The 22,381-nt window shown below is 41.6% G+C and overlaps 1 protein-coding gene and 1 long non-coding RNA gene across 10 annotated transcripts in view; one reads left to right on the plus strand and one right to left on the minus strand.

Moving 5' to 3' along the window:
* Positions 1–19,660, plus strand: part of ARHGAP32 (Rho GTPase activating protein 32) — a 291,821-nt gene extending 272,161 nt beyond the window's left edge. For all 9 annotated transcript variants that reach the window (XM_049109759.1, XM_049109758.1, XM_049109760.1 and 6 more), the window contains 5 exons: positions 4,926–5,071; positions 7,536–7,607; positions 9,468–10,346; positions 11,022–12,004; positions 13,581–19,660. In XM_049109759.1, coding sequence (XP_048965716.1) covers positions 4,926–5,071; positions 7,536–7,607; positions 9,468–10,346; positions 11,022–12,004; positions 13,581–15,833 — 4,333 coding nt within the window. In that variant the 3' untranslated portion in view covers positions 15,834–19,660. The remainder of the gene's footprint in view (positions 1–4,925; positions 5,072–7,535; positions 7,608–9,467; positions 10,347–11,021; positions 12,005–13,580) is intronic.
* On the minus strand, positions 9,252–11,777 carry LOC125755074 (uncharacterized). Its single transcript, XR_007410590.1, has 2 exons — positions 11,639–11,777; positions 9,252–10,128 (listed from the first exon to the last, which is right to left on the minus strand). It is a non-coding gene; the product is annotated as an uncharacterized LOC125755074 (long non-coding RNA).
* Positions 19,661–22,381: the final 2,721 nt, after the last annotated feature.

Consider the following 22,381-nt stretch of genomic DNA (forward strand, 5'->3'; position numbering starts at 1 on the left):
TTCCTGCCTGAGGAAATAGATTCAGAAAGATATCGCTAAGGCCTATGTCTGAGAGATTACTGCCTATGTTTTCTTTCAGGAGTTTTATGGTTTCAGGCCTTACATTTAGGTCTTTATTCTGAGTTTATTTTGTGTAAGATATAAGAAAGTGGTCTAGTTTCAGTCTTTTACATGTAGCTGTCCAGTTTTCCCAACACCATTTATTGAAGAAACTGTCTTTTCCCCATTGTATATTCTTGCCAACTTTGTCATAGATGAATTTGACCATATAAGCATAAGTTTATTTCTGGATGTCTTTTGGTGCTAGTACTGTACAATTTCAACTACAGTGTAGTTTGACATCTGAAAGTGTGATACCTCCCACTTTGATACTTCTCAAAATTGCTTTAACTGTTCAGGGTCTTTTATGGTTACTTACAATGTTAAGGATTGTTTTTGTTCTAGTTCTATGAAAAATATTATTTGTATTATGATAGAAATTCCATTGAATTTGTAGATTGCTTTAGGTAGTTAAGACTTTTAACAGAATTAATTCTATCAATCATAAACATGATGTATCTCTCCCTTTATTTGTGTCATCTTTAATTTCTTTCACTAGTGTCTTATAATTTCTAGACTACAAGTGTGAACTCCTTGGTAGATTTATTCCTAAGTATTTTTTGATGTAATTGTAAATGGAGTTATTTTCTTAATTTCCTTTTCTTCCAGTTTTGTTACTAGTGTAAAAAAATGCAAAATATTTCTGTGTATTAATTTTGTATCTGCAACTTGAATTCATTCATTAGTTCTACTAGTTTTTTGGTAGCATCTAGGGTTTTCTATATATAGTATCATATCATCTGTAAATAGTGATAGTTTTACTTCTTCCATACCAATTTGGATGCCTTTTATTTCCTTTTTTGTCTGATAGCTATAGCTAGCACTTCTAGTACTGTGTTGAATAAAAATGGCAAGAGTACATCCGTATCTTATTCCTGATCTTAGAGTACAAGTTTTCAGCTTTTCACCATTGAGTATGATGTTATCCGTGGGTTTGCTTTATTTGACCTTCATTATGGTGAGGTATGTTCCCTCTCAACCCACTTCCTTGAGAGTTTTTATCATGAAGAGATGTTGAATTTTGTGAAATGCTGTTTCTGCATCTATTGAGATGTTCCTGTGATTTTTATTCTTCATTTTGTCAATGTGGTGTAGCATGTTGATTGATTTGCAGATATTGAACAATCCTCTCATCCCTGAAATAAATCTCACTTGACCTTGGTGAGTGATCCATTTAATGTGTTATTAAACTCAATTTGCTAATACTTTATTGAGGATTTTTACGTCCATGATCATCAGGGATATTGATCTATAATTTTCTTTTTTTGTAGTGTCTTTGTCTGGTTTTAGGATCATGGTAATGCTGGCCTTGTAGAATAGATTTGGAAACATTGCTTCCTCATTTATTTTTGCAATAGTTTGAGAAGGATAGGTATTTTTTGTTTTTGTGATCAAAGATCTATTCATTAATGTAAGTGGAGTGTTAAAAGTCCCTTACTACTGTATTACTGTCAATTTCTCCCTTTATATTTGTTCATATTTGCTTATAGATATTCCTATATTGTTTGCTTAAATATTTAACAATTGTTGCAGCATCTAGTTGGGTTGGTTCCTTTATTATTACATAACGTCCTCTTTGTCTCTTATTATATAGTCTTTGGGTATTTTTTAATTTTTTTATTGAAGTTCAATTTGCCAACATATAGTATAACACCCAGTGTTCATCCCATCTTTGCTTTAAAGTTTGTTTTGTCTGATGTAGGGGTTGCTACCCAAACCTTTTTTTTTTTTTTTTTGCTTCAGTTTGCATGGAATCTCTTTTTCCATTTTTTCACTTTTAGTCTGTATGTGTCTTACATGTGAAATGACTGTCTTGTAGGTCCTGTTTTCTTATCCATTCAATCACCCTGTGTCTTTTGAATGGAGGATTTAGTCTGTTTACATTTAAAGCAGATATTGGTAGGCATGTACTTACTGCCATTTTGTTCATTGTTTCCTGGTTATTTTTGTAGTGCTCTATTTCTTTGTTCTTCTCTTGCTCTTTTCCTTTGGTTTAATGACTTTCTTTAATGCTATGCTTGGATTCTTTTCTCTTTTTTTGTGTGTGCTATTGTAAGGATTTTGGTTTGTAGTCGTTATGAGGTTCTGTAAAATACCCTATGTATATAGCAGTTTATATGGAGTTGATGGTCGTTTAGATTCAAACATATTCTAAAAGCACTGCCTTTTTACTCTCTCCTCTATATTTTATGTATATGACATCATATTTTACATCTTTTTGTAAGTCCTTTAATTTTTTAGGTATAGTTGATTTTACTTTTTTCCTTTAACCTTCATACTAGCCTTATAAATGATTGATCTTTATGTTTGTTTTTACTTGAGAAATTTTTTCCTTTAATAATTTCTGTTTTAGTTATGGCCTTTTTTTCCCTACTCAAAAAAGTCCCTTTATCATTTCTTATGTGGTAGGTTTTGTGATGAACTCTTTTAACTTTTGTTTGTCTGGGAAACTCTTTATCTCTCCTTCAATTCTGAATTATAGCCTTGCTAGGTAGAATATTCTTGATTGTAGATTTTTTTTCCCTTCAGCACATTGAATATGTCATTTCACTTCTTTCTGGCCTGAAAAGCATCTGCTAAAAAATCAGCCGATAGCCTTATGGAGTTTCCCTGCTATGTAACTATTTGTTTTTCTCCTGCTGCTTTTAAGATTCTCTCCTTATTTTTAGTTTTTCACATTGTAGTTAGTCTTGGTGTGGACCACCTTGGGCTCATCTTTTGGGGTCTTTTTGTGCTTCCTGGACCACGTGTATGTCTGTTTTATTGCCTGGGTTAGGGAAGTGTTCAGCTATTATTTCTTCAGATAAGTTTTTTGCCTCCACCCCTTTCTCCTTTTGGGACTCCCATAACACAAATGTTCGTACGCTTGATGTTTTCCAGAGGTCCGGTTACCAACCGTCACTTTTTTAAATTCTTTTTTTCTTTTTTCTTTTCAGCTTGGGTGCTTTCTACTCCCCTGTCTTCCAGATTGCTGATCCATTCTTCTGCCTCCTCTGATCTGCTATTGATTCCCTCTAGTGTATTTCTCATTTCAGTTACTCTGTTTTTTAGCTCTGTTTTTTTTTTTTTATCTCTTTGTTAGAGTTCTCACTGAGTCCATCCATTCTCCTTCAAAGTCCAGTGAGCATCTTTGACCAGATATCTTTGAACTGCTTATTGGGCAGATTGCTTATCTCTGTTCTGTTCTTCTTCTGAGGCTTTGTCCTGTTATCGGATTTGGAATATATTCCTCCGTCTCCTCATTTTTCTTTCTGTGTATTAGGTAGTCAGCTATGTCTCCCAGTCTCAAAGTGATGGCTTTATTAGAAGAAGGTGTCTTGTGGGGCCCAGTAGCACAGTCCCTCCTGATCACCAGAACCAGGCACTTCTGGGGTGTTCCCTACGTGGGCTGTGAGTGCTCTCCTGTTGTAACTGGGCTGGGACTGCTGTGGGTATGCTGGGTGGGTGGGTATGGCTCTCCGTCCAGCTTGCCTGCAGTGACCAGCCTTGACCACTGGTGGGCACGCTGGTGGGCACAGCTGGATTTCCATGCAGTGGTCTGAGAGGCCTGGCTGTAGCTGCTGCAGGATTGCTAGTGCCTCACTGCAACTGCTGCTGGTATGCTGGTGGGCAGGGCGGGCTCCCTCCTAACCGAAGTTGTGCCTCTGAGGGGTGGCACAGAGGAGCGGTTAGAAGGAGGAGCACTTAGAAGTATAGGTGGGTTGGATGGGGCTGGTTTGAAGAGAACACCAACAAATGGTGCTAACAGGGCAGGTGGATAGTGTCAGAACTGGCCCCTGTCAATGTTGGGCCACCTAAGTTGAAGGAGGGCAAGAAAAATGATGCCTACCAGCATTTCCATGATTTCTTCAAAAATTTCTTTATAGAGTAGCAGTCAAGAGAGTAGATATTGGGATATGGACATACCTAGGTTCCAACGGTGACTCCATCATTTACTAGTTTTATAATGTTAAGAAAGTTACTTAAACTTGATGTGATCATTTTCTCAGCTATAAAATGAGAATAATAATACCTACCTCATATGGTTATTTTTATTTTAAATGAGCTTCTACATATAAGGCAGCATAGTGCCTGGTGTTCAATTTATGTTCATTGTTATTTGTAATACTTTTTTCCCTTTTTGGTTTAATTCTGTTTACTCACACATGAAATCATTTTCTTTAACTCTTTTATTTTTATAGTTTTAATAATTCCTACTTCCACATATTTCTTATTACTTATTTCACCATGAGGTTAGATCTAAATATAAAAATCTGTATAAAAATTATCTTTATGACTAGTTATTAAAATCTATACATTTTATTTCCATGTCATGCTTTAGCTATACAGTTTAGCTACGCAGTGTAGAGTGTGCTGTATATATACACACACGTGTATATGTGTGCTACATATATGCACATATACAGTGGATCTGTGCTACACACGTGGCATGTACAGGGATGTGCGCTACACACATGACATATACAGTAGATGTATGTGCTACACATATGCCATACAGTGATGCATTACATACATGGCATACAGCAAACTTACATGCTACATATGTGCGCATATACAGATATGTGTGCTGCGTATATGCACATGTGCAGTGGATATATGGGCTACATGCGTGCACATAGACACTGGATATGTGTGCTGCATATATATACATGTGCAGTAGATATACGTGCCGCATATGTGCACATATACAGTGGATGTGTGTATACACAGGTACTATTTCAGCTTTGCCTCTCTAGGCTGTTTGGTTCTTTACATCATTTGTTCATTTCCAGTAAGTAAAGATAGCCCCTTGGATATCTTAATACAGATTACTCTCTCTCTCATAGGAGGAGGCCTCAAAATAAAATGAAAAAATCTCCTGTGGGCAGTTGGCGTTCCTTTTTCAACTTGGGGAAATCATCATCTGTCTCTAAGCGGAAGTTGCAGCGGAACGAGAGTGAGCCTTCCGAGATGAAAGCCATGGCTCTTAAAGGTTGGTGCTCTCTTGCCTCTCCTGTGCTCTGCTACCAGGAGAAACAGATGGCATGGCCATTCCACACTCCTCATCCTGTTGTGCTGGCTCTTGTTATGCCCCGTCTATGTGCCCAGTATATTGTGATGGTGTGCTTCAACACAGTGTGTCCACAGCTATGGTGCTATATATGAATTGTCTCCTTTTACCAATTCTTTATATCCAAACCCATACATAAATATGTAGAGTTATCCAGTTTCTTGTGGAAACTATAAAGATTAACTATAGTATGAATGTGGTTAGTATTTGTAACATATTCATAGCGTAGTTTCTATATTGTTAATAAAAAATAACTGCTGTGGTGTTTAAACTTATTTAATCTGTATTTTTACAGATTTAAAATGTGACAAAACCATGTTTCAATGTGCCTTTTAAGTTTATAACTCATACAACCAAGGAATCTGTCTTTTACTGGGTGACTCATTGATGAGAATATCTTATTGGACCAAATAAATCTATTACTGTTGTTGCAAATACTACTCTTAAAAAATAGTTTGAAAATCAGAGTCTATGTATATTAACAGCATCTGAATATAGGAGGCATAATAGTGCTTGAATGTTAGAAATATAATGTTCAGTTTATTTAATTCATCATTCATTCAGTTTGTAGTCATATACTAAGCATGTGCTAGATATCTTAATAACAACCTGTCATTTAGAAAAAAACTTAAGATACTGCCCCTGCCTTCAGAGACTTACTCAGGAAATCATATGTATAAGAAGGTAAACTACATGCAGAATCATAGCAATTGAAAGAGATATTTGTGTGAGACATTTATGGTAGGATTTGTCAGTTCCTATTGGGAGAAGGGCTAGTGGTCAGAAATCTACTCTTTGACTTGGGTTTTAAAAGAGAAGTAGGGATTCATGTAATCAGTAAGGGACTGAGAAGGGTGTTTCAGGAAATGAGAGCAAAAAGTGTGCTCATGTGTGAAGCAGGAAACTTGGCTGGGTATATCATGATTCAAGAAGAGGTTTAGGTCATCGGGCCTTGTGTGCTTGCCAGAGTTTTGGTTTTGCCCTGCATTCCTTTATCTCCTGGCTTTAATATGTAACATGGTCATGTTTAGGGTATAGAGAGATGACTTCAGCAGCAGTACAGGGAATATATGGGTAGAGACTAAGCCTGAAGACTGATCAGTAACTAGGAGACAGTTATAGGTGTACAGCCAAGAAACAGTGAATGTCTGAGATGAGCAGTAGAAGTGGGAAATAGATTTGAGAGATACTTGGGAAACAGAGTCTACAAGGCTGGGTGACCAGATGATTGTGAAGGATGAGAAAAAAAAAAGAGCAAAGATAATTTTCAGGTTCTAAGTAAATGATTAGGGAGATGGCAGTGCCATTATTCATGTAGGGAGTAGCAGTTTCGGGAAGAAGAGTGATGTGTTCATTTCAGACATAGTGAGTTGGACATGCCCAAGAGGTGATTAGTGGCATGGGTCTGGAACTCAATAAAGGGGTTTAATGTCACTAGAAATACAGATTTGGAAGTCATCAGCAAACACTCAAGGGTGAAAACTCTAGAGACAGAGTTAATGGGAGAGCCTGGTGAGTGAGAGAAGCAGGTTGGGAACTGAATCCAGAGAGAAGCAGAGTTTAAAAGACTGGAAAAGAGTTGTCATGAGAGAGAGTAAGAAGAAATGATTAAAAGGGTAGGCAAAGAACAAAAGGGATGAGCACTGTTACCAGAAATAACAGTCGTGAGGTTTAAATGGAAAGCACCACTAGTGTTAAGCACTACTGAGAGGCAAATGAGGATGATATTTAACAAATAAGACTCAGCAACACACATAATCAAGGCACCATGTTAGTTTCCTAGGACTCCCATAACAGACTGCACAATTGGGTGACTTGAAACAACAGAAATATATTTCCTCATTGTTCTGTAGAGTAAAAGTCTGAAACCTGGATGTCAGGAAGGCCACCTTCCCTCCAAAGGATTCAGGGAAGAATCCTTCCTTGCCTCTTTCAGCTCCTGGCATTCCTTGGCTTGTGGTGGCATCACCCCAATCTCTGCTTCTGTCTTTACCTGGCTTTCTCCTCCATCTCTCTGTGTCCTCTCTGCTGAAAAGGACACCAGTGAGTGGCTTTAGGGCTCATTCTAAATCTAGTATCATATCATCTCTAAGCCATCGTGCTGGAATAAAAAAGCCATCACGCTAGAATAAAAAAGGAAGACATTTTAAAATTCACCTCGATTCTCAAGTTCATAATCCTTTAGAAAAGAGATTTTTCACGTAGGAAACCATGTGAAAACAATACAGCACCTTATATGACAGGATGCTTAAATTGTATATGATTGTCAAAATGTACAGCTAATCACTCTTGGAAGTTTAAATATGTGTAGAAAAAAACACTGTTCCTTTTCTGTACATATGTAGCAGTGAACAAAACTTCACACTGTTTGGCTTTGATTCCTCAGGTGGCAGGGCCGAAGGAACCCTCCGTTCAGCTAAAAGTGAAGAATCTCTTACTTCTCTCCATGCAGTCGACGGTAAGACTAAAAGCGTCAACCATTTTATTCTATATTTCATAAAAGAGCACAATTGAATATATTTAATAAATATATGTTTACTAAATAGGTGATAAGACTGCCATTTCCAAAGAATACTCATATCTATTTAGTATTGTCCACTGATGTCTTCAGATGGTACCAGTCCCTGATTTCTTCACTGTTGACATGATTGCATTTCAGTTGTATTCACATAAAAATCAGTGAAATGTTTTGAAGTTACCCATTTATTAATGCCCAGTGGAAAATGATGTTATTAGTACTTCTGTGTCTAGATTTCATGAAAGCACAATTTCAAAGGTATAAAATTAAGCAATTTTGATATTCAGACTGGCAGTCTTTTGTCTTGTAAATGGCTTAACCTGACATTAAATTTCATAGATCAAATTGATTATTGGTGGTCCTCATTATCTGAAAGTATGATCCTCCATACAAGGAGAAAACTTAGAAGTGAATCCATTTAAAACGGAATCCAAAATTTTAGTAAAGAATATATAAAGGTTTCATTGCAACTTGACAAAACTAAAAATTAGGAAAATAAATTTTTTTAGTCCCTACTTAGCAAAAGTCAGGTTACAGTTGCAATCATGTACTAATTTTTAGAATGAACAGAGGATTACTTCAATTGGAAGGAGATCAAACTTTTTTTGAAAGAACCATGTAATAGCAAATAGGACATCTTTTACTTCATGTTTGGCTTATGCAGCAGGATTGTAAAGAAGGCCCTTTCTCCAAAAATAATCAGGAGCTACATTGATTCTTATGGGCTATTCTTGATCTGTTGGTATTGGGATCGTTTTTGAGGTATCCTGGGGTGCCATCTTCCTGGTCAAACTTCTTATCTCCATTTATTAATAACTATTGTAACTTCCAGATCCTCACTGACTAATGGCTCTGCTTATTTCAAGAAATCCTCACACATCCCTTTAGTTGAGTGTCTGACATCTTAGGGGTTTTCCAAGATTTTCCACTTCACTGTGGTTAAGAGAATGGTTCACAGATAAAATGAAGCAAGCTAGGTAGATGACACTATTAAGCAGAAAATAATATTTTAGTGAAGATTAATTGTATAGGTGGTCAACACATTGGTGAATATACATATTTATGTTAAGGCAGTTTCTGCCCTTTTTATAGCACATTTTCACCATGATGAGTCTAATTGTTGGAATAGAGATATGAGCTTGAGGATTTCTGTTACCAGTTGGATGTGTAGCAATATCATAAAATAGTGTAACAGTCTACTCTTGAAGGACTCTGCCTGAGAGAGTTAAAAAGCCTATTCATACTAAGGAAAAAATGAAATTATCTTTGTTTAAGTATCTGAAAAGAATCCTGTTCTAAGTACGTATATATATACTTTATGGGATTGTGGAGATATTTTTAGTTGACATGTTTGCTTTTTAGAAATGTGAGTGTTAATGAGGATTTTTCCCCACCAAAAACAAAAACAAAACAAAACCCTTTTGCTGTGGTATATCCAAAGTTCTATTTAAGGTGGTTAATTCTATCTTAGAAACCATATGTGAGATCAGTGATAAAGCAAAAAGAAATGAAATCTTGCCCAAAGTCACAACAAGAGTCAGTGTTGGACTATAGTAATAAAATCTAAGAGTTCTGAGTCCTTCATTCTCCACCTGATGACATCAGATGTTTTTATTATTCAACATTTGGTTCGGGAGTTCCCTCTGTAGGCCCAGAGACAGTTTCTGGGAAGAAAATGAGAAGTAACATTTTCACCCTGTTACAGTGCATCACTACTGTACTAAGTAGGTGGCTTTCACGGTGTTGTGTATTGTGTATCCTGTACATTCATACTTTGATGTTGTTATCCGTTTTTACTAGGTGATTCCAAGCTGTTTCGACCCAGAAGACCCAGATCTAGCAGTGATGCACTGAGCGCCTCTTTTAACGGAGAAATGCTGGGGAACCGCTGTAATTCCTATGATAATCTGCCCCATGACAATGAGAGTGAGGAGGAAGTAGGGCTGCTCCATATTCCAGCTCTTATGTCTCCCCACACAGCTGAGGATGTTGACTTGAGCCCGCCAGACATTGGCGTCGCCAGCCTGGATTTTGATCCCATGTCATTTCAGTGCAGCCCCCCTAAGCCTGAATCAGAGTGTCTGGAGAGTGGGGCTTCCTTTTTTGACTCCTTAGGATACTCCCAGGAGAAACCGAGCACCAACAAAAAGGATACAGAAGCAGGTGGTAGCCAGTCTCAGACTCCAGGAAGCACTGCAAGTTCTGAAGCTGTCTCTCCTCTTCAGGAGAAACTGAGTCCATTCTTTACCTTAGACTTGAGTCCAACCGAAGAAAAATCATCCAAGCCATCCTCATTCACTGAAAAGGTCGTCTATGCTTTCTCTCCAAAGATTGGACGGAAGTTAAGCAAATCACCTTCTATGAATATATCTGAGCCAATTTCAGTTACTCTTCCCACTCGGGTATCGGAAGTCATGGGGACAGTGTCAAATACAGCAACTCCAAATGCATCTTCTCCAACCTGGAACAAAAGTGCTGAAGACAGTGATGTCATAAACAGATCCCCCACCCAGGTAGTAAAGATGAAAACAAGTGAGAGAGAGGCCCAAGAAGGATGTGAGTCTGAAGCCCAGCCCCTAGACCAGGGGGCTGCTGCAGAAGTAGAATCGCCAGGGAAAGAGGAGCAGGTCGTCTCGAGCAGTCAGAGTAAGGCTGTACCTTCTGGACAGACTCAGACAGGTACCATTTGTTTTCCTCCATTCTTTCCTTAAGCTAAGAGGGATCTTCAATTCTATGTGCCATCTGTGCCTTTTAAGAGAGAAATTTACTCCACAGCTAGCCTTTTATCAAAGAGAATGTTTTTCTGGGTGGTGCTGTGATGGCTCAAAGCCCTAAGTTAAAATCAAAGAAAAATCCCCCAAAGGGCCAGTGGTCCTGCTTCAGACCTTCATAAAGTCCCCTTTTGTCTTTCAACAGTCAGAATTCATGGATAATTTTTGCACAACTTCGTAGCTCTTGATTCTGTTTTCTAATAAAAGTACCTGTATTCTAGCCTTACGAGTAAACCAGCCAGCCTACTCCATCAAATGTAAAAACTATCCTTAATAATCTGCAGGCACTTGAAGCTTGTTATCTAAGCAGTCTTTTCTGAGCCAGATGAGGGACCTGCTTCCCCCCATCTCTGTAGCAATTCAAGAGGAGATTGCAATCTTTAAACACTTTGTTTTAGTTTTCCTTCTGAACCAGATGTGTTTTCTCCAGCATTTGCATGTGGGATAGAAGATCATGGATTGCCATTTTGAAATATGGAAGGCACCTGTTTTTTTAGTGATCACATGGGGCGCGTTTGGCTTTCCGTATAGGATAACACAAGCTACCTTTTCACTCTCATTTTTTTTCCCAATTTCCCACCAGGAGCAGTTTCCCATGACCCCCCTCAGGAGTCCGTTCCTGTCAGTTCAGTCTCTCTTATCCCACCACCACCGCCTCCGAAAAACGTTGCCCGCCTGTTGGCGCTGGCATTAGCTGAGTCTGCGCAGCAAGCCTCAACTCAGTCACTGAAGAGACCAGGGACTTCTCAGGCTGCTTATACAAACTATGGAGACCTAGCAGTAGCTGCACCGGAAGATCACCTGCCTAGCTCCTACTCTAGCGTTACTCTAGATAAAGCCTATTTCCAAACTGATAGGCCAGCAGAGGAGTTCCACCTCCAGAGCAGTGTATCGGGGAACTGTGACCAGCCCACGCCAGAGACAGCCACCATTGGGAGCCACACTCATGCCAGTGCGACTGAATCTGGGGAACAGCTGCACCAGGTTGACTTCCCAGGGAATCATCCACATCGGACCTATTTATCTGGGGACCCAGAAAAGGCCAGAATCACTTCAGTTCCCTTAACAGACTCCAAGTCTGATGATCACCTAAGTTTCCCTGAAGCCCAATCTGGGAAGACCAGTATGCCAACTGTCTCCTTTCTGGATCAGGACCAGTCTCAGCTTCATTTCTACAGCGGAGATCAGCCTCCTTCTTACCTTGGTGCATGCGTGGATAAGCCCCATCACCCGTCAGAACTTGCAGACAAATCTCCCACACCTTCTGGTTTGCCTCGGGACAAAATCTACCCTCCTTCTGGGTCCCCCGAAGAGAAGGCCAGCACGGCCACCGTGGCTTACATGACAACTGCTCCAGCAACAGCTGAAATCGGCACCAGGGAGGCCAACTGGGATGCGGTGGTTGAACAAGGCCCCACCACCGAGTTCGCTGCTGCCACCCTCCAGCGCGCTCCGAGAACTAACCGTCCCCTTCCTCCGCCTCCTTCCCAGAGGCCAGCGGAGCAGCTGCCGGGCCTGGGGCAGGTACAAGCAGCAGCCAGCGTAGGACTGAGTAATTCCCACAAGGTAAGGAGGGGAGGGGGTCAGGGAGATGAAATAGACTTTTTTCCGAAGGTATGTCACTTTTCAGCAGGGTGTGCTGTCACTTTTGAGTCACACAGGCCATTTCTGTTGAGTCCTGAGGCAGGTTTCCGTGAAACATTTCCTGTCTGAGGTTGGACCCTGCCTTTACCTTGATGCCAGTTTTTCTCTGAGAGAGGAGCAGTTACTCAGGGACTCTAGGTTAACTATACCTGCTGCTTCCTAAAGCATCTAGGTAGTTTATTCACAGCGATGCAGAGATCATGATCAAGTCAATCAGATTTTATTCACAGCGATGCAGAGATCATGATCAAGTCAATCAGATTGGGCTTCAGGTGTCAGGGCTGCAGGTCGCCCCACCCCCCTCCGTCACTGACTCATCGTGGCTTTAGGCAGGTCATTTAACCCACCCTGCGCCAGTGATTCACATCTGCGCAATGAATGTGCTTTGTTCTTGAGAATAAAGCCTTTTTCCTTGTAGACTTTTTTTTTTTAAAGACTTTATTTATTTATTCATGAGAGACAGAGAGAGAGAGAGAGAGAGGCAGAGACACAGGCAGAGGGAAAAGCAGGCTCCATGTAGGGAGCCCGATGTGGGGCTCGATCCCCGGTCTCCAGGATTACGCCCTGGTCCGAAGGCAGACGCAAAACCACTGAGCCACCCAGGGATCTCCTTGTAGACTTTTTAGAAATGTAAGAGATGACAGTGTCTTAGGTCTTTTTTGTCATTTTCTTAACATAAACCAGCAGGTTGTTCTGTAGTCAAGCATCTGCTTAGAGGAGAGAATATTGTATGTAGAATGCTGAGAATGTCTTTCTGACTTTCTCATGCTTTAGAAAAGTGCCCCACATGCTTTGTGGTCACCTCGAACTGAAGAGACTTCAGTATGTCGGCTTTAGTGGAGGATGATGCTATTTCTAGCAACTGCTTCTCAAGGATAGCATATTTGCAGCATTGCAGTGAGGATCATGTTTGACTTCAGTTGCTACAGACCAGGGTGGAGTAGAAAGTGGGGAGAGACCGTAGCCGATTAATTTGAATGGCGCATCAGACAAGTCACCTCATTACCCTTCCCTAGATTGGTGGGAGGTGCTTACACTGCTCACGACGTATAGCCATGAGCCACTTCACAAATCTGTCTAGCTAGAATCAACTCTTCTTGTTTAACAAAATGTTCTTGGTGTTGAGACCGAGCTAGACAGGTAGACCCGGTATATGGTTTTAAGCGTGACTATACCTTAAACCTCTGTTTTGGTCTGCACGTTGAGATAATGTCAGGGCAACCTCGTCTCATGTTTAAAGCTTATCACGAATTAAAACTCTTTTCCAAAGATGGTAATGGCTGTTATACCAGGTGGCAGCACAGACCTTTTCCTGGTGGTGAGGACAGACTGGCCTCCTGTCTTGTCCAGGGCCACCACGTGGCTTGGGAAGTTTCAAGCTGCTACCCAAATAGCCTCCACTTGTGGGTTACAGATTGAAGATCCCACACTTGTGGGCTACAGATCCCACAGAGGGGAGCATAAACAGCAAGCTCATAATATGATCATCTTTCCACAGGTTCAGGTAGTTCCAGCTCCGGAGAGACCACTTGAACCCAGAGCCAGGGATGACCCCACACCTGCCCTTGTCAGCGATGGCAGCGCAGCTGCTCAGTGTCCCGCCTCTGCTCCTGCCGTGCAGCCAAGCCTTCCCGAAAAGTTGCGGGAAGGTGCCCGGGCCCCACCGCTGCACCTGCGTGCTGAGTCTGTCCCCGTGTACCCCTCTTGTGGCTTTCCCGCACCAGCTCCCCCCACCAGGACAATGGAGAGTAAAATCGCCGCCGCCGTACACTCCAGCAGCACAGATGCTCCCAGCACTTCCAGTTACCACCCTTTTGTCACCGCGTCCTCAGCTTCCGTGGACGATGTTCTCCCTCTACCACTCCCTGTCCCACAGCCCAAGCATGCTTCTCAGAAAACGACCTACTCCACCTTTGCGAGGCCTGACGTCACCGCCGAACCCTTCGGTCCAGAAAACTGTTTGCATTTCAGTATGACTCCAAACTGCCAGTACCGTCCCCAGAGCGTACCTCCACATCATAATAAGTTGGAGCAGCACCAGGTGTATGGTTCCCGGTCAGAGCCGCCAGCCTCCATGGGCCCTCGTTATAACACATACGTGGCCCCGGGAAGAAACGCGTCCGGACATCACCCCAAGCCGTGCAGCCGAGTGGAGTACGTGTCTTCCCTGGGCTCCACACTTCGGAGTAGTTGTTACCCTGAAGACATTCCCTCATACCCTACCATCCGGAGGGTGCAGTCTCTCCATGCCCCTCCGTCTTCCATGATCCGCTCCGTTCCCATTTCACGGACAGAAGTTCCCCCGGATGATGAACCGGCCTACTGCCCACGACCCCTGTACCAGTATAAGCCATATCAGTCCTCCCAGGCCCGCTCAGATTACCACGTCACTCAGCTTCAGCCTTACTTTGAGAACGGTCGGGTCCACTACAGGTACAGCCCATACTCGAGTTCCTCTAGTTCCTATTACAGCCCAGAAGGAGCCCTGTGTGACGTGGATGCGTACGGCACGGTGCAGCTGAGGCCCCTCCACCGCCTACCCAATCGCGACTTTGCCTTCTACAACCCTAGGCTGCAAGGAAAGAACTTGTACGGTTACGCTGGTTTGCTCCCGCGCCCCCGGGCCAACATGACTGGCTATTTCTCTGGTAATGACCACAACGTAGTCAACATGCCTCCGACGGCTGATGTAAAGCACGCTTACACCTCGTGGGATCTTGAGGACATGGAGAAATACCGCATGCAATCCATCCGGAGAGAGAGCCGCGCTCGGCAGAAGGTGAAGGGGCCCGTTATGTCCCAGTATGATAACATGAGCCCGGCCGTGCAGGATGACCTGGGTGGGATCTATGTCATCCACCTCCGTAGTAAATCCGATCCTGGGAAAACTGGACTTCTCTCGGTGGCAGAGGGAAAGGACGGGCGGCACACAACCAAAGCCGTCAGCCCCGAAGGAGAGGACCGCTTCTATAGGAAGCATCCAGAGCCAGAGTTCGATAGAGCCCACCACCACGGAGGATATGGCAACGGACAGTCAGAGAAACCCACCCTCCCTCAGAAGCAGAGCAGCCTCAGGAACAGGAAGCCTCACGACATGGGTTGTAGCCTCCCTGAGCACAGGGCACACCAGGACGCAAGCCATAGGCAGTTATGTGAGTCAAAAAATGGGCCACCGTACCCCCAAGGAACTGGCCAGTTAGATTATGGGCCCAAAGGGATTCCAGACGCTTCCGAGCCAGTCAGCTACCATAACTCTGGAGGGAAATACATTCCGTCGGGGCAGGAGTCTCTCAGACTGAACCACAAAGAGGTGAGGCTCTCCAAAGAGCTGGAGAGGCCTCGGGCCAGGCAACCTCCCGCCCCAGAGAAACACTCCAGAGACTGCTACAAGGAGGACGAACATCTCACCCAGTCCGTCGTCCCACCCCCGAAACCAGAGAGGAGTCATAGCCTGAAACTCCATCACACCCAGAATGTGGAGAGGGACCCCGGTGCGCTCTACCAGTACCAGACACATGGCAAGCGCCAGAGCAGTATGACTGTTGTGTCCCAGTATGATAACCTGGAGGGCTACCACTCCCCACCCCAGCACCAGCGAGGAGGCTTTGGAGGAGGAGCAATGGGGACGTACATGCCCTCTGGCTTTCCCCACCCGCAGAACAGGACATATGCTACAGCTTTGGGTCAGGGGGCCTTCCTGCCCACAGAGTTGTCCTTGCAGCACCCTGAAACACAGATCCATGCAGAATGAGCCCTGGAGCAATAGAGTTGAAGCAGCCTCTGCTGGACAGTGGACTGTTCTATTTTTTTCAGTAACCAAAAAGATTAAAAGAAAAAAAAAAGCTACAATCCACCCTCCCCTGACCACATTAAAAAAAAAAAAAAAGAAAGAAAAAAAAATCACCATCTTTTTCCCTCTTCCCTGCTTCATTATCATTTTCCATCTCTAGACTGTGATTTTTGTCATTAAAAAAGATCTGAATGATTGTAAAGCACTGTGTTGAAAACCTAGTGAAGAAATTTGTCACAGACCATACTTGCCATATGGGGCTAATTTGTCAGAGCCTGAGGACTGCCTTTAACTGAATTTGAATTTACCTTTGTCCTTCTTAGTATTTGCTATATAGCGCAGAGCGGTTTATGTCTAGTTCCGGGGTAGGCTTTTGCATTTTCCGTTGCATTCCTACTGACATACTAGCCATGCAGCTTGCCCAGGTCGACACTCGGTTTTTATCACTTCATTCTCCCTGACTTTGAAGGGTCTCGTGTGTTAAATTAGAACAGAGGAACCCTGATCCTTCAGATGAGTCTGTCAGACAATTAGCACAGTATAATTTTTTAAAAAATAAATAAATAAATAAAGGACTGAAGACTTTAAGCATCTAATAAAGAGTCATCATAAAATATCAGGCCATTTAGACCCAGACTGAACCATGTTCTTTACGTTCTTAACTTCTCAGAGTCCTCCCTCGTAGTACAGTGGGCAGGCTGATGTCAACTGCAGAAGGGAAGGGATTCTAAAGTCGGGAGTAAAGAAACTTCTTAGGCAGAAGTCGGTGAACTTCATTAGCACCATGAAACCCTTTCAGTGCTTCTAACGTGTTGCCTGCCTTCAGTTTTTTTTTTTCCAATGATATTTGGTAAATTGCAATCCTAGTAAAACATTTCATGCCATTTGTTCTCCTAAAGCAACTTTTTCTTTTCTTTTCTTTTCCTTTTTTTTTTTTTTTTTTTCCATTGGGGGGAGAAACAAACCCCAGCATGACTTGACTGGATAAATACACATAATTTATCATGATTACAAATTTACATGTTAATTTGTGTTTCTGAACCAGAGTACAGGTACCAGTTTCTTGGGAACTCTTAAAGTAGCTATGAAATTACTGGTTAGCAAACTGAAAGCCCCTGCAATAATTACACGTAGCACACCACCCCCATTTCACCAGTTGACGTCCTAAGGAATTCGTGTGCCGTTTGCTCCCTCTGCACTGGAGCGGTCACAATTTTACTGTAATTGCCATTTTTACACCAGCATTTCAGGTATAGTTCTTAAAACTCCGTGAGCATGTTAAACATGTGGAATACCCTGGACTTCCTTTTGAAAGTCACATTCCCGGTTCGACAGCGGTCTGGCCTGACTCCACTCCATCTCCGCACCAGCCCCCCACCCCCACCCCCAACATCCACGCCAGACCCACAAGGCAGTCCTATATTTACAAACACGTTTAAATTGTCATTGCATTCCATAACTCTCAATAATACTTGAGTTTTATACATTCACATGTTTTAAAAGCGCAGTTTGTAGAAGACACTAGGAGAATTTCATTCCATTTGCTGGATGATTGCTGCTCTGGCTTTTTAAGACTTGGAATTAACTTTTATTTAGAGCAAAGGAAGAAATCTTTTAAGAGGCTAAATTCATGCTGCTATTATTGCTGTGAAATTGTATAAAGATTAGGATTCATGCCAGTTCTTTTTTTTTTATTATTATTTAAAAGAAAATCATGTGATTGCATTTTAAGGGTTTATATTTAGAAAAAAAAATAAAGTTTTAAGAACACAGTTATTTATATGTGGAAATACTCTATAAGGTTTTCTTTTGTTTACCCAGAGAAATTCATTCAATAAGGATCATGGTAGCAGCCCTGACATACTGACCTGTGGAAGGTCTGGAAATGTCTCTACATTACATATGCAGACCCAGTGGGAATAGAATCACAGTGTTAGGGAACCTGATAGGATCCTTCACACAAACACATCAAGTGCTATATACAGGAGTTTGATCTTTGGCGAATATGCAGCACTAACTTTTTTTTTTTTTTTTAACCTTAACCATCTTTGTGTCACGTAGGCAACCCATCGCCCCTCTGAGATCACACAAGCCCTGTAAGTTCTCACCAGCAGCATGGAGTGTAGGAAGGAGCCAGTATGACGAGGAGGTACAGAAGGAGTTAGGAACTGGGATCCCAGAAGGAAGCGGCTGAAGGAGTCCTGTCTAATTTTAATATTTGTGGATTTGTTGTCACACACATTGTTTACTCCTGAACCTAAGTCTCTTTTATGAAGACGGAGGTTAATTCCTCAGAACCAGTACTTTATTAATGTCCTGTGGGCTTAGAAATATCAGGTGGATATTTTGAATACAGAATAACAACTCAAATTTACTGGTATAATCGTGAAACACCGGCTTTAGGTAAAATCTAGAGTTGTTCCATTTAATGTACGTAGTGACAGCCTTAACTTTGGATTCAGTTTTTTTGAGGGACTTTGCCTGTATCTTTCCCTTTCTAATACTGTAGGGTAGAAACCTTGTGGCAGGTTACTGTGAGCCAGGCTAACTCAGCACAGTTCACATGGTGTGTGACTTCGCAAACAGTTAACAGTTCAAATTTTGACATGGAGCATTATGATCAAGGAAATGGAGCTGCCTTATGCATTAGACCCATAATTTAATTCTATTGGTATTTTCATAGCTGTGTCTCCAGATTGTATCTTTTTGGCAAAATTCTGATGTCACAGTTTGGTTTGATTGAAACAAATACTCCCTGGATGTCTGGCCAGAGACTTTGCTAACAGCCCCAGAGGTGCCACTTTCTTACTAATTTCATCTGAGCCTTATTGCTTTAATGTATTCAGTTTGCTTTTAAAGACGCAAATCCCCAGGATGGTCCCACCAATAGGGCCTGCACATTTTTAGAATGGCAAAGCATTTTTTAAAAGTTAGGGTCAGGTTGAAAACTTCTAAGACGACTCTGTTAAAGAGGGACCGTCAGATTGGGAATGGAGATAGAAGGGTAGGTAACCACATTTGAAGTGGCAATAGATGCATACGATGTAAATTGGAAATTTGCCCCTTGAGTGATAAAAGGAGCCTGCAGGGTCCATATATCTGTTCCCCGCTTTGTTTGTCAATCATCCTTCATTATGTTGGCAAAGTATCATCTGAGCAATGTGTGTAAGGAAATTATAATGAAAGCAAAAGTATGTCAGAAAAGTTACTTCCAAATGGTTAGAGGCATGTGATTTTCAGTACTGTGTGTTACGGAAACGTCAGGAATGGTATATTTTAATGTCAGTGTGCACAGAGGGTCTTTTTTCCTTTTCTGATTAGTAACTGTTAGTGTTCAAAGAATAAAAATGGTTGTTTTACAGTTTAGATTCTAAGGTAGCAAAACCTGATTTTTCAGCCATGACCTGCATGAGAGAAGCATCCTAGGAAGTCTTAGATCATACCTTTGAGTTCTTAACTTTAATTTATATAGTGTTTTTTTTATGTTTTAATATTTTTGTGAACTGGTGTAAATTGTTAATGCATATAAGCTTGTGTATTTTTGTAAATAGTTTTGTGATTTATTTCTTGACCCATATGTAAATATTTAGAGTCTCATTTCTTCAAAACTTATTTGAAGCTGAGTTGTGGGCTTGGGGTTTTGTTTGTTTCTTTGTTTTGGTTGGGGGAGGGGGGAGAGCAGAGATTTTGTACTCCAATAATCCAGATGGAGATATCTTGTGGTTTAAAGCAAATGTCCCACTGAAAGCAATTCAAATATCAACAAAATTATTTCAGGTTAAAACAGATTTCTTTGTGTATGTGTTTCCTTCTTGCCCTAATATGACTCTAACAAAATGGTAAAACTGGGGTTATTCAAAAAGGTACGTATATAACACATTATGATACCAAATGGCATACAGTATTTGAAGGAAGGGGTTTAATGTCTCCTGTTTATATCTGTTTGCCACAGTGTGCTGCCTGGCTGGGTTTTCTCCTGGTCACACGGGCTCTTTAGAACCACAGAGACCTGTCACCCTGTGCTGGAAAATCTCGAGAGAGTTGTTCCATCTAGGGCTGCCCGAACGAACCCACAGCCAGCTGCTGTGGCCTGACTCCCAATCTGCCAGTTTCTAGGAAACCAGAATTGTCTTCTGAGCTCAGGATGCTCCATAAGGGGATTCTAAATAACAACCATTATTTCTAAAGATTCTCTCAAAGCATCTTGGACATCCTGTTGACCTTTCAGAGAGAAATGACCAGAAAAGAGTCATCTCTTACACCCTGTGGCAAGCTGGTTCGTGGCAAACCCATTAGAGTATTTCAGTGACACAAGTACTGCAAGTAAGCTAGCTGCCTGGCAAGGGATCCAGAGTGTAGTGCTATGCTGAAGTCCTGCTCAAAAAGATTTTAGTATCAGGATTTTTTTTGAAGGAAGGAAAAAACCATGATACTGAGCTAATCAAGTCTTAGTTTCCTTATTGGGAGTCGTAAGTTATAAATCATTCTTCATTCTGAATTATTAGGGCCTTTACCCCCTTCTGCCTATAGTAGGAAAACTTGCCTGTTTTGTACAGATGACCCTGGAGAGCCATTTTCTTAAAAAATATATATATATATTTATTTATTCATGAGAACACAGGCAGAGGGAGAAGCAGGCTCCCTGCAGGGAGCCCGATGCGGGACTCGCTCCCAGGTCTCCAGGACCACACCCTGGGCTAAAGGCAGACGCTTAACCGCTGAGCCATCCAGGTGCTCCCACCCATTTTCTATATACCTGCACACCGCAGTACAGGCTATAAGCAAAGGTACAACCAGAACTCTCAGTAAACGTTCCAGACCTGAACACATTTCCCTTGGAACTGTCCTGATGGGATTAAAGAAAAGATCTGTGTGACATTTCCACTGGATCGCCTTAATTTTCTGGGACTCAAAGTTATTTACCAATAATTTCATCACCAAATTTCCTTCATATTGATAAAAATACGGTACTTGTTAAAATGTGTAGTCATTATTGAAGAATCTGTGGCAGACACACTGGTGGCATTTGAGACTTATAATTATGGTTCTGTGGGAAAAGGCACGTTTTAAAGTACTATTGACTCCCCATTACAGTGAATCCTTGGTCATCTACAACCACCTAAAACTAAGACATTTTAGTTGGTCATGTTTCTCACACAGTTGAGAGGGTATGTCTTAAAAAGAAAACGGTGATATTTAATTTTTATTTTAAATGTTTAAATTACTGCCAGAATATGTTTCAAACCACAAGCTTTGTTGCCATTATACCTAAAGACTCATCACTTATATGTATGGATTACCAGGCTATAGGGATACTCTCGGGGGCACACTGAGATGTGGGAGTGTCTGTTCTGTTCCAGGCACCCTACCACCACTCTCCTAGTATAGTCTTGCTTTTTAAATTTCCTATATCCTCTTTTTCTCTCTGCTGTCACTTCTCACTGTTGTCTGCAAACTACCTCTAAACCTTCCTCTTCCTCCAAAATAAATAACCTTGTCAAAACAGTGAGCAAAAGAAGTTCTGAACTGGGACCCGGAAAGACTTGGACTCTGTGCCCTCTATTTTTCATTATTTGGAGCCTCTTGCTCTTTTCTCCTAACAAAGTGCTGGAATAGCCAAGTTCCGGAAGTGAGATATTATTGCAGAAGATAAGATGTATGAGATATTACTGTATTAGAGGGGAGAATGAAACCAAGACCATGAGAGCTCTCCCTGCATGTGACATTCTGTGAGAGAGCTGTATGGTTAGACACCAGCATTTTTCCTGTTAATACTGTGAAGCATTTCTCTGTGTGAGTCCCTAGAGGATGTCTAGCATTTACCATGAACCCCAGGGGGGAGGAGGAGAAGTCTGTCATGTACACAGACCACTTCAGCTGTCCTTGAGTCTTTCAAGTAGTAGGGATTTTTTTTTTTTAATTTCCTAAAAACAGTTTGAAAAACATCCTGAGATTTCTCAGCCACTTGTTCATATTTTAAACTGAGCAAGTAGCTCTTAAATTTATATGTATATAAAGCATCTGAAAAACCAGTTAAACATTAGGGTTTTTTTTTGAGCAATCACCAGATAGGCTGATTCAGTAGGTCTGGCCTGGACTCCGGAATCCACAGTTGTAGCAACCACTACATGTGATTCTGGTACAGATGGTTGATAAGTACTGATCTAGACAGCATTTTTTTTTGTTTAGTTTAAATTCAATTTGCCAACATATAGTGTAACACCCAGTGTAGACAGCATCTTTAATAGCTTTCTTCTAAAGAGAACCTATTTTTTTATTTAAGATTTTTTTGAAATTTATTCATGGGAGACACAGAGAGAGGCAGAGACACAGGCAGAGGGAGAAGCAGGCTCCATGTAGGGAGCCCGATGTGGGGCTCGATCCCAGGGCCCTGGGATCACGGCCTGAGCCAAAGGCAAATGCTTAACCGCTGAGCCACCCAGGTGCCCCGAGAACCCATTTTCTACTTCATTTAGCTTTACCACTTTTTCTCATTTGTACCTTAGTCT

Source organism: Canis lupus, chromosome 5, assembly GCF_003254725.2.
Source record: "Canis lupus dingo isolate Sandy chromosome 5, ASM325472v2, whole genome shotgun sequence".
NCBI lineage: Eukaryota > Metazoa > Chordata > Mammalia > Carnivora > Canidae > Canis > Canis lupus.